At 43.4% G+C, this 12,930-nt stretch overlaps 1 protein-coding gene across 1 annotated transcript in view; it reads left to right on the top strand.

The window, feature by feature from the left end:
- ITIH5 (inter-alpha-trypsin inhibitor heavy chain 5) overlaps positions 1-12,320 on the top strand; it is a 48,758-nt gene extending 36,438 nt beyond the window's left edge. The window contains exons 9-14 of the mRNA XM_030469166.1: positions 177-486; positions 3,273-3,826; positions 4,202-4,252; positions 5,292-5,408; positions 7,856-8,233; positions 9,588-12,320. Coding sequence (XP_030325026.1) covers positions 177-486; positions 3,273-3,826; positions 4,202-4,252; positions 5,292-5,408; positions 7,856-8,233; positions 9,588-9,886 — 1,709 coding nt within the window. The 3' untranslated portion in view covers positions 9,887-12,320. The remainder of the gene's footprint in view (positions 1-176; positions 487-3,272; positions 3,827-4,201; positions 4,253-5,291; positions 5,409-7,855; positions 8,234-9,587) is intronic.
- Positions 12,321-12,930: the final 610 nt, after the last annotated feature.

The following is a 12,930-nucleotide window of genomic DNA, read 5'->3' as shown; positions in this document are numbered from 1 at the left end:
GTACTCCAAACTCATGCTAAGTAACAGAATTGAACTGAGCTAAAAGACTGATGTAGAGAAAAGGAACATTCTGAGGAGGAGAGATGCTGTCATCAAACCAAAGGGAGCTTAGGGAAATTATTTGTACCACTCTTGGAAGGAGAAATGAGCTAATAATAATTCTGGTGCCTTCCCAGGGACTAATATTAACAGTGCTCTCCAGACTGGTGCAAAGCTGCTGAATGATTACATTGCTCAGAATGACATTGATGCCAGGAGTGTCTCCCTGATCATCTTCCTCACGGATGGGAGACCCACTGTTGGGGAAACACAGTCATCCAAAATCCTCAGTGACACCAAGGATGCCATCCGTGATAAATTCTGCCTTTTCACCATTGGCATTGGCAATGATGTGGATCACAAGCTGCTGGAGAGGATGGCACTGGAGAACTGTGGCATGACGAGGCATTTCCAGGAGGATGAGGATGCAGCCAGCCACCTCAAAGGGTTTGTCCTGCTTGTTCTGTGTTTATATCTACGTTGGGTCCTCTGGGCAAGAGTTTTGGGAAGGAAAATCCTCTAAGGAGATGCTGTAAAACATGGGAGTTTCTCTGAGGCTCAACTGGTTGGGAGCACTGGAGTGTGTTCAGATTCTGAGGATGCCACACAGAAATTGTCTCCTTCCCAGCAGACTCCCTGAGCTGGACTGGAGCTTCCCAGCTTCTCAAAACAAGGCATTTGTTTTCTTAATTGGGATGGCTGTTTTGAGCATGTAAAAGAGAGATGGGAGGCATGAGTGCCACCTCCCTATGGGTGAATGGAGTAAAGAAAGGATACATTGCTTACTTCAAATTGCCAACATAATCTCAGTAATATAGATCCCAATTCAGAATTTTTAATATTTTTTATTTTTGAAAAAGGTAACCTTATACCCAAAATATTTGACTTTGAAAAATACACACGGGTCTTTCCTGGGATGATGATGTAGTCCCTTCATTCCCTCATTCTCTGTGACTCATAGTCCTAACAAGTTTGCTGTAAACTTTATCATTCAGTAGGACCAGAGATTATGTTCTTCTTCTGTAAGCAGGGAGCTGTAGTCCAAGGGGAGACCCTAGTAAGGAATATCAAGTAGATACTGAACCACAAATCTGCCTAAAGTGTCAGGCAGTGTGTCAGTACTTCCAAGCAATAATGTTTGGCCTTCACTCCAAAAACGTTAGTGTTTTGAGCCTCAGAAACAAAAAAGAGACAGTCTTTGTGCAGAGATGTCTTGCTTAGTGTCTAATTCATTTGGAGCAATGAGACCATGCCCTGTCCCCTAGAGCTTTTCTTTCTGTGGTGGTTACAAGAATGTCTGCCTTTTAAACAGGATTTTGCTGATCTATCTGCCAGACCACCTGTGTTGTTTGCTTCTCAGAAAATGCATTTTGGGTAGCAAGTGGCCTTCCCTGGCAAATTAAGGATGTGCTGATTGGTCGAGCTGCAGGAACCCAGCACCGCAAGTACTTATCAAAGACCTCTCTGATAAACAGCTCACTGTTTATTAAGCTCAGTGATGGCAAATCCAATTGGCAACTGGTGCCAAATCTGTACAGAAAGGCATAATCACTTGATGGAAGCCCATTCAAGTCACTGTTGGAGGGAAAATCCACATGGGCTCCAATGTCATTTCTGATTTTTGTAGTCAGTGGGTTGTATTTTTGCACAGATACTTCCTTTCATTTTACTCTAGGACAGATTGTATCCCTTGGTCTGCTTTTTGTTATACTCTAGTTTTTTTCCACAGAAGGTTCTCAGGTTTAGTTGACTCAAGTTTTAAAATGAATCAAGGTCTCTGCATCAAAGACACTGACTGCTAAGAGAGACTTTAAAATAAAGCCAAACAATCCAGGCTTTGGGTTTTCTTGGAGAGACAATAAAACAGCAAGTGTGACTCTAGCTTCCAGACAATCTGTTAAAGCAGATGTGGAAAATAAATGCAGTCTGGGCTCAAAAAGGGTTGAGCCCAGTTCTTTGTTTTTTTACCAAATTAAACTCCAAAGATTTGCCAAGATCTGAGGAGTCTGGCTTTTAAATAGGAAATATGGCATGCATGGAGCAGCTTGGGAAGATCCATCAAAAGCACATTGCTGCAGGGGAAACACAGCACTGTAAAGTCAAGCCTTAGCCCCTTTAAAGACTTTCTAGCCTGTCTTGTGCAAATTATTTTCACAAGTATGATAGTTCATGTTAATAAAACATTACAGGGTTAAACTCTCAGGTTCCACAGAGGTCATTGCATGCTCCAGCAGAAAGTCAGCAATAAGGTAGCAGTGAGTTCTTTTCTGCTAATCCTCCTGTATTTAGTAGTCAGGATTCCTCCATCCCTTGAAAATGTCCTCACTTATGAGGGCAAAGCAAGATTCCTTCTTGATTTTCTTTGTCCTCTGACCCTCAGAAAACCATCTTCCTGTCTGTCTGGCACTGACCATCCTAAACTGTATTATTTATGACTCTTCCAGTGACACAGAAATTTTGGTTCAGATATTCTCAGGCTTTGGGGAGCCTGGCACCTCACACACAGTCTTACACACTCTGGAATCCATGCATAATATGACATAATATACTAGAAAACTGTGGGTAACATCTTTAAAGTACATTTTGATATAATTAGGATGCTCTCTGTGAGTCTGAGAAGCCAAAAACTTACATTTGATAGACAGGCACTCTTCATCAGACTTAAGTGCTCACAAATATCTCCCCATAGAGATCTGGAATCATAGTGGAATGTAGGTGACTGCCAGATCATGCTGGGATGCTTCTGAACATCCGTAGGAGACTCTGGTTAGATGCTTAAGCAACACTGAAAACTAAAATGAATCAGAGAATAATTCTGGTTGAAGGGGACCTCTGGAGGTGTAATCCAACCTTCTGCTCCAAGAGCTCTTTCACTGCCTTGTCCCTCAGATCTTGAAAATCTCTCAGGTAAAGATACCCCTGTCTCTCTTGGGCCAGTTACAGTGGGTGCAGCAGTTAAAATTGGGGGCTGTTAGCTCTAACCTGTACCCCTCATAGAATCATAGAGTGGTAGAATTGTTTGGGTTGGGACCTTAAAATCATCCAGTTCCAACCCCACTGCATAGGCAAGGAAACCTCCCACCAGCCCAGGTTGCTCCAAATCCCATCCAACCTGGCCTTGAACACTTCCAGGGAGGGGGTATCCACAACTTCCCTGGGCAGCCTGTGTGTAAGAGTGTGTGCATACACTTGAATGAACAGTACTAATGGTGAGAAATGGGTCTTCATTTCAGGTTCTATGATGAAATAGGAACACCCCTTCTCTCTGACATCCGTGTTGATTACCCAGAAAATGACGTGGAACAAGTCACCCAGAACTTCTTCCCTAACTACTTCAATGGCTCTGAAATTATAATAGCTGGCAAACTCATCAACCACACCTCAGAGAGCCTCCATGTGGAGGTGACTGCTAGCAACTCCAAGAAGTACATTCTCCTCAAAACAGATGTGGCTATTGACCTTCCAAGCAGGAATGACATCAGAGGAATCCCTGGCCTGGAAGATGGTAAAGGTGACAAAAACTACATCGAGAGGGCATGGAGCTATCTCACCATCAAGGAATTGCTTAACTCGAGGTTGAAGAGTGATGACAATGAGGAAAGAGACTCTTTGATGGAGAAAGCCAAGTCAATGGCCCTGACTTACAATTTTGTTACTCCCTTCACTGTTCTGAAGATGAGGGAAGCTGGGCTCGATTCAGAACCAACTCCAGAGGAGTTAATCAGCCCTTCTACTGATGGCATTGGTGAAAAGTTGCAGAGCTTGCAGGGGCACAAGGCACCACCAGGTATGAGAGAAAAATAGCCCTGTGCTGGTAAGAAATCTTTTTGCATGGGGGATGTGTCATGGCTGACTCTGATAACAGGGAGGATTTAGCCAATGAACTGAGGGTTGATTAAACAAAATGCTGGTTTGCTCATTTTGCTTTTGTTAATTGTGGGATGGGTGACCTCAAGCAAACAGTTTAGGCACCTGACTAACCCCCTTGAAGCACTTACTGTTCTCTAGAAACTATAGAAGAAAAACTGGTATTCTAAATGAAGCTTAAAGCAGCTCCAGGAACCTATCTTAGAGTCTGAATAATATTTTGGGAACATTATTATGCAATGGCTCTTTCTGCTGTTCAAGGAATAACTGCTACAGCCTTCCTTCTCCACTTTAGGTATACGCAGACAGCAGGATAAACAAAGAATTAAAATCTCCAAAACATCAGGTCAGTGCCTGCTTTCATGCCTTTCATAATCCAAAATACTAGTGACTGATTTATGGAAACCTCAGTTGCAGACCACTGTGGTGTAACAATCCTGATGGATCATCCAAAAGCCTATTTGCCAGAGTGCAGAGTAGGGAAGAAAATGAAAACAAAATACAGAGAGGGTCACTAATGAGAAAAAGTGTGAGGTACTGCAGCAAGGCAGATTATCTGTTACACTAGATCCTCACCTTTGAGACTTTTGTAGATTAGGGGAGAAGAGAAAGCATGTTCTCTTTGTCCTAGAACTAGTAAAAAATTTTTTTTATAAAGTAATGTTGCTGAAACACAAAAGATGTCAAAAAAAAATAATCTGGAGTGTATTGCTATTCCCCTGTTTTTCTGCATCTCTGCTCAACATCCTTTTCATACATTAAACATAGATTAATAAACCCAGCACAAGAATTTCACCGAATAAGGCCAAATTTACCTTTAAAACTAGAGTTTTGGCTTGTCTTAATATGAATGACACCTATCTGGTAGATGTTGATAGGTTAAGGATTGTTGAAAGGTCACGGGGTTGTTCACAATCTGCTGTTGACTGCTCCAATCTGAGGACCAGGAAAGTTCAGTGTGAGGTGTGATCATACAGCAACCCTTGGTTAGAGGGTACATTTTACATTTTTGTGTGCTGGGGGGGGGATGTAGCCTGCCAATGAAGTATGGAGAAGTATATAACAGCTACATGACAACTCCCCTAAATCACTGAAATGATATTCCAGGCAGAAGATATCCTGATTTTCACATGGGCCGATGGTTTTGAGTTTTCACTGAAAACCTAACCTCTTCTGTGAGAAAAAACAAAACAAAACAAAACAAATCTTTATGAAAAACAAAACAAAATTTGGCATTTCCTGGCAAACTCCATCTGACCCTCTAAAAACAACAAACTAGAAGGTCTTAGGAAAAACAGATTTTGAAAAGCAGGGTTTTTTGGTTTTTTTACCATCTTGGACACTGCAGTTTTGTGTAAGTCTCTCACATTTGTCTCATTTTCCAGCGGATGGAGACCCTCACTTTGTCATTGATTTTCCCTCCAGCAAGTTCTCTGTCTGCTTCAATATAGATGGGGAACCAGGGGACATTCTCCGACTGGTCTCGGATCATAAGGAATCTGGTGAGCAGCCAAGTAAAGCTGTTGCTTGTAGAGGAAAATTGAAGTTGCAAGTCCAGCTGTCTAGCAATAAAACTTAGCACCAAGGTGTTTCAGAGGCAAGGGAGGGACAGGAAAAAAAGTTGCTTTTCTGGCCAGGAAATAGAAAACTGATGCATACCAGTTTTCTGGCTCTAATCACCTGGATTAGAAGGGAAACTGTTCCTTTGCACTGACCTCCAACTTTAGCTTAGTTTGTAGGTTAATTCCCAGCAAGCCTCAGCAAGGGAATGTTCTGGCCAGTGTTATGTACACATCCACAGAAGTGCTTGTCAACAGATCAGACCTAACCATAGAGGGCACTGGTCTGCACATGCATCCAAACTTCTCCTAATTCAGGTCTTCCTTGACCCAAAGGGAGCAGCAGTTCCATGTGAACAGCCAAGGCACCCACTGGAGAGCATCAGGACCACTTTGTACCCCTTCAGCTCTGCTGAAGATGCTCTTTTGCTGAGGATCAGACCTGGTATGGTCTGGGGTTTGTACTTGGCCAATGCTACAACAGCTACAGACATGTTGCTTACTGCATGTGCCTGAGCAAGGCAGCCTTCTCCATGCTGAGAGATTACACAGGGGATACAGCCTTTTTTTTTTTTTTCCCCAGAAAAGGTGCATTTCTTTGGTGCAACTTCATCAGCCCTCTAGCTAAGAGGTCATAACATGCAAATAGATTTGGACTTGCTGAGATTGCTCTGTTATTGGAGCTTCATTCTTTACTTAAGTGCTATTTGCTTCAGGTCACAGAGAAATACCCAGCCAGGATTACCAACAGCACTGAGGCTTTTTCAGTGAAGGGACCACCAAACTGGTTACCCAGTCCTGACAACTTTGAGAAAACCCACAAGGTTCAGGATCTGCTTTGCCCAAGCCAGTCTGATCCCCAGGGGCCCAAACTGTGCTCTGATCTGATCTGGAATTCTAAGCAGGGCAGCTAATAAGCAGATTATGTCCTGAGCAGGGAAACAGTGGGTGTCAGAACCAGAGACAATGCACAGACTTGTATTACAAAGATAAACAACCCCACAATAACTTTATAAGAATTCTGCTCTGTGAGGCAGTGGTCTAGACCCCATATTTCTGTGTTCAAGCTTGCCTTAGTGAATAAGATCCAGCTCCTGGCTATGTTTCCCTTAAAATTCTTTCAGAAGCTGTGTTTGTGCTACCACTGGAGTAATTCTGTGGCTCAAACATGGAATGAGCTTGAGAAAAACAGACTCCATAGCACTAGCAAGTTGAGTTTATGAAGGCAGAAATGAAAAGTTCCCTCAGCAATGATGGGATATGGAGGTATTTCATAGCAGTGGTGATGGCTTGGGTCTAGCTAAGTAAGCTACAAGCTTCCTGCTTTCTTTTCACCATCTAGTATCTGTTCAGAGACTTGTGGGAAGTCAGACACTGTCTTAGGGACAGGGGGTCACAAAAATAATTGAGCTGGTTGGGAATCTCTATGTGGTCATCTAGGCTTCTGTGCACTTGGTAGGATCTGCCCTTCTGGCTACTCTTAAGTGATTCTTTTGGTGCAAAACTGAGGGATGATGGAAAGGTAGCACTGGTGAACCTGGAAATAACCCAAGAATAGTGTAGGACTTAGGGGTCCTGTTCTGCAGGGACACAAAGAGAACATGGATTTCTTACACTGCCACCTGAGGAGGTTTAGCACTTCACCTCAGCCTGTTGCAGGTTAGGCTGTTCCCTTTACAGACCCTACTCAGTCTTTGGCATGTTGGCCAAGGGATTAACACTTTCTCTGTGGCTTCCTAAGCTAGTTCTCTTCTTAAGAGTCGTGTAGAGAGGGACATCAAACTGCAACTGTCTACTGCCCTGAAATACTGTGAGACAGTAGCATTCATATACACCCAAATCCTTTTCCTAGAAGATCAGTCCCTATGCCAGTTGGTGATATGAGGAAAAGCAGGCTTGCCAGCAGATTCCTTGAGTCCTTCAAGATCTGGTATGTTTGCCAAGGTTTGAGCTGTGCATCAACAAGTAGGTGGTCCAGGTAAATCATAGCAGAGTTTTTCAGGCTACAGGTGTCAGGAAGATTTGTGTTATATGGCTCAAAACCCCTGCACATCACTGTCTTGATGATAGGGAGGTCTAAGGTTGGATGGAGCTTAGGAAGTGGCTGGGCTGAGGAGCAGCTGATCCCATCTGTGTACACAATGTTAGAGCTAATGGGGAGCACCTGCCTCCAGGGCAGGCCAATATTTCTGAGTTTGGGTAAATTTAGGTGCTCTGTATAAGGTAACCATTTTACAACAAATGGGTTATTCTGTTTTGAATATTGATAGATGAAATAATCAAGCATGAGGTGGTGAATCTGCACGTCCTCAGTTACAAGGGTTGTGTCTTTAGGGCAAAAACCCCTATTCTTGGTTCCAGCTTTCATGTATTGATTATTTTCCTGCCAGGTGTAACTGTGAATGGGCAACTAATTGGAGCTCCTGCACCACCCAATGGCCACAAGAAGCATCGAACTTACTTCAGCACCATCACTATCCTCATCAATAAGCCAGGGAGGTCTTACCTTGAGATCACACCCAAAAGAATCATCCTGGATGATGGGGAAAGACTTCTTCTGTCCTGTGATAGGAGTGCAGTTGTACAAAGCAGCAGCCTTGAGGTGTCCATCTCTGCCAACTCCAACATCACTGTGACAATACGAGACACAATCACCTTTGTCATCCTCATCCACCATTACAAGAAGCCAGCTCCATATCAGAGGAATCACCTGGGGTTCTACATCTCCAACAGCAAAGGCCTCTCTTCAGACTCCCATGGGCTACTGGGTAGGTAACATATTCTCAGGCTCAGAGAAAACCATCCTTCCAAACCAGACAAAAATCATCCTTCCAAACAGTTTTAAGGGATAGAGACAGGAGGTAATGAACAAGGCAGGTGGGGATTAAGTTCCCAGATGGGACTTTTACATCCACTCTCAAGCAACTTCTCTATTTCAAGCATCCCCAACTCCTCTTCCACCTCTTTCTGTATGTAGCAAGCAGTGTCAGTCATTCTATGTTGTGGCATCTGTATGAGCTGTCTCCCACTACCCTAGCTATGTGGTTGTGGATGTTTTTCATATTTCCACTCTTTTTATGAATGTTTAATACAGTTCTCATTAGCATACAAATGCTTGATGCTCCCAACACAGAAACAAAACCCAAAATATTGCACAAGAATCCTGAATAAAGCACCAGTAAGAGATTCTCTAAGAGTAGCTCTAATTCAGAATAGCCCAGCTACTCCTGTGCTCTCAGGGACATAGCAAAGTAGGCTCTGAATCCCTTAGGCAAAGAGGACACTGAACTGAGGTCTAGCAGATTCTGAAAGAGAACTCTAATCACAGAGACAGCACATTGCCAGAGATTTTCAGCTCAGCCTTCAAGTGCTGCACTTCAGAGGGTGTGTATTTGCAGGACTGCCCTCTTTACACCTGAGCCTGATTAAAAAACACTGGAACTTTTCGTGGCCCCTTTCTTTCAAACCTCAGGTGAAAGAAGAGCCATATCCACATTTTGAAAGAAACTTGGCTTCAGAAAGGCTCAGAGAATGTCTAGGTGGTTGTTTTTTTCCAGCCAATGAGAATTATGTTTATGGCCAGGTACAAGTGCAGAACTCCAGGAATGAAGCCATAGTTTTTATGACATTCAGAAATCCCCCAGGATAAGCAGGAGATGATTCCTCATGAGTGGGGTTTTGGATTCAGGCCATGCACATACAGAAAGGTCTAAATGCACACTTAGGTTTGGCTAAAAGAGCTCACCCCCAAGTAGGCAAGAGAAGATAACTTGGAGCTTCAGGCTTAGCTCTTTTTTTTGCTTGCTGATGGGCCCTGTGTGGGTTATCATCCCCTGGTAACTATGGCTCACACAAAGGAACTTATTATTAGTAGCCTAAAAAACCCTTTAGCTCAGCCAATGTATCCTGATGAGTGAAAAAAATTTTTTATCTCTTTGTGAGATTCAGAGAAGAATCACTAAATCTAGATTCATCCTACTAGAGCAGAGAAGCCCTTCTCATATGATAAATGTCCTCAAAACATGGCCTATTAAAAAAAAATCAGCCAAGCACATCAACTTATAAACAGGCAGAAAACAGTAAAGTCATGCACTTTATTTTATCCTTATTTATTATCTGCAGGTCAGTTCTTGAACCACGAAGTTAAACTTCTTCAGGAATCTCTAAACAAAAGTCATCAGCAGGATGGTCAGAACCAAACAGAAGCATTAAAGCCAAACCTGACAAATACCCTGAAAGTAAAGGGGCGACTCGTTCCTGTGGTGTGGAAGCAGAGGAGGATCTACAATGGGCAGCAGGAAGTTGACTGCTGGTTTGCCAAAAACAATGCAGACAAACTGATTGATGGGACCTATAAAGACTACCTGGCTTCTCATCCTTTTGACACAGGGACCAGCTTTGGGAGGATCAACAGCCTTTAAGACAGATCATAGCAATGCATTTCAGCAGCACCTCTGACAGTGGTTCCCTTCTGAAGCCTCTAAAATTAGGCAACTTATGAATATTTCTTTACATTTTGGTGCCAAGGAAACCAAGGCTTTTTGCCCTTGGAAACTGTCTGTCTCTTTCATGCTAGATGAACATTGTTCATCAAATTCCTCAAGAAAAGGAGGTGGAGGAGGAAGGGTTGAGGACATGGTTAAAGGTGTGATCAGTGCTCTCCCAGTGGAAGGGGAGGGAGAAATGGGCCAGCATTTGGATTTAACACTGCAGAGAGCTGTTGGCCTTAAAATAAACCCATGCAGGGATCTGTGCAATACCCCCAGGGGCTGATGAGTGACCTTGTGAGAAATGCAGAACATGTAGCACAGTGACTATCCAGAGAGGCAACAACCTTGAGTGGTTGGTTGGCTTTGCAAAGATGTGACTTGGAGCACCTGCTTCAGCCATGGTCCCTGGGGAAAGAAGAGAGAGAGGAAGAGAGAATATAGAGGCAGGTGGATATTTATCTGCAGTGACCCATCAGCATCAAAGAGAAAACAAAGAAATCAAAACCTTAAATCAACATGTCACAACAGGGTATTGCTTTCTTGGTTATTGGGATGGGGGTCTGAATTTGCCACTAAGCATCATGCTCCCTAAACCACTACAGACCCTTAAAACAGTGGTGAAAACCTTCATGTGGCTTCTTGCTTTCTCAGTGCACAGGCTGCATGCATAAAAAGGACCTCTGGTCTTCAGCAGCCACAGGTGTGGTGCTGGCTCCTGTTCCTGCAAGCATCTCATTGAAATTACATTACAAGTTTAGTGTTTTCTTGAGTCTTGACTGCCTCAGACAGAAACAAAGTTCCACTGTAAGCTTCCAACAGATCTGCCACCTCCTTGAGCAGTGTCACTTCTGCTTAGCAGGGATTTAAATTCTCTAAAGGATGATGAACCAGCACCCACAATCCCTCATGATCCTACCAAACGGCCTCTTAAATTTAGGCTAAACATTTCTATCTGCTTTTCTAATCAGGGAGAAAGTCTTTATTTACTCCAAACTGTAAAAAAACCAAACCAAAACATAACATTCCAGTTTTCTTGGCTCCTTCTCCTTCCTTACACAGCAGGAATTTGGCAGCAGCAGGTTACAGGAGGGTCTGCCAGCCACCCCCACTGCAGGTGGTGCTGCTCTGCAGAGAAACCTCCAAACCCAAACTGCAAGGCTGTAGTCTGCTTTAAAGTGAGGCACCACTGACTAATGCTATAGAGCAGCCACGAGGGAGGTTGCTTAGTAGAGAACTTGGCCCAAGCAGACTTTGTCAACCACAAAGACATTTCCATGGCAAAGCCAAATTGAGCTCATTTATACTCTGCCTTTCCAGGACTGAAAGGAAGGAGGGTGGGTGTGGAAGCATCTCCAGGAGCTAAATGATATCCATGTGTTAGAAGAAAATAGAGATGCCAGAGACCTCCAGAAATAGGTTCAGTTTTGACTTTTTCTTTTTTTTTTTTTTTTTTTTTTTCATATTTAAAAATTAAATTATATTGTTGTGTAGGAGTTCCAGCTGCTGGGGAGTGTGGAGGGTGGTGGCTCTCCAGTTGCTTGATCAGCTGGTTGATGCTGCTAGTGGGGTGGCAGCAGAGTTAGTAGCAAGCATGGTTGCTTATTCACACCATGTACTGTGGGGGGAGAAAAACAGCTGAAAGCAACCAGATAGATTTATTTGCATGCTGGCAGATCCTTACAGAGAGCTCAGTAAGTGCAAGACTCATGCCAAGACTCATTCTTTGGAGCAAAATATTTAGACAAAATTATTGCTTTGGGCCCAGCTGTCTTAAGAAACAGCTCTGCTGCAAAGGAGAACTGAGGGCAAGACCTTCACCACGTCCTGAGCATGGAATGAGAACCAGAGAGGTGCCAGGCCTGGAACCATACTGATGGGCCAGAAATGAGATGAAAAAGAGCACCCACCTAAGCAGGCAGTGGGAGGATCACCCAGCCCATTCCCAAATAACCTCCCATTTCACTAGCACAGGGTGAAGAGGATAGTGGCAGTGAACTTTTAGACCATTCAGGGTTCCAGTCCTTACTAAAAAGAGATTTCTTTGAAATCTTCACTCTCCTCCACATTTTGCTGTTCAGGTGTATTGCTAAAGGGAGCAATAGGCTTAGGCTCTCCTCCTCTCATCTCTTCTGTACATAGATATGTATATATTATATCTATAAACACACACAGTGCTAATGCTTCAGGTGCATCATTACTCCTCTTCCTTCTCCTCCAGCCAAGGAAACGTTTTTTTTTATTTCAGAGCCTGAAAAGAGCAATGATCAACTCCAACTTCCCAGCCATATGAAGCACCTGGACCAATATACTCAAGTTCTCATTAAGGCTCCACTTATCCATTTCACAATAAATATTTTACAGTGAACAATGTAGTGAGGCTTTCATTTGGCAAGGATAAAAATGAGCTTTGAAGCTGAGGTGATATCTGTTTTATGTTGCTGAACAAGCTCCTGTTACTAGGTGGCTCCAAGAACCACCCACAAGTTAACAGTGGGTTGGGAACTAAAGCAGTTTCAGCACAAAATCAAAGGTAAGTGATGCTCTTCAGCCTCTCTACACTTGGTAGGAAACAGGAAGTGTGTTGGGTGAACAGCCCACAAGGCTCTATTCCCACAATGAACTGAGAAATCAACCACATAGAGAAGATTGGTCCAGTATTTAAATACAGTAGCACAGAATTTAACCAGAATTTATTGTTCCTGCTGCCCCAAGACCAGTGAGTCCAAAGCCAGGCCACAGACTGCAAACTTCAACTTCCCCCCCATCTCTAGAGGGGGCATCACAACACTTCCCTCTCAGAAGGAGAACATGTCCATGTTTGGTCCTCAGACCCCCTGGTTATAGCACAGAGAGCTCCCAGGGAAGTGCCCCATGACAACTGCACATCCAGGGAAATATTTGTTCTCATCTTCAAGTGTGTCACAGAGCACTTTTGTTCTGCAGTACTATGGCTAAAGGTTGGAAGCTGCTCAGAC

Source organism: Calypte anna, chromosome 1 (genome assembly GCF_003957555.1).
Source record: "Calypte anna isolate BGI_N300 chromosome 1, bCalAnn1_v1.p, whole genome shotgun sequence".
NCBI lineage: Eukaryota > Metazoa > Chordata > Aves > Apodiformes > Trochilidae > Calypte > Calypte anna.
The sequence above is the reverse complement of the archived record's forward strand: the minus strand, read 5'-3'. Positions and strand labels throughout refer to the sequence as shown.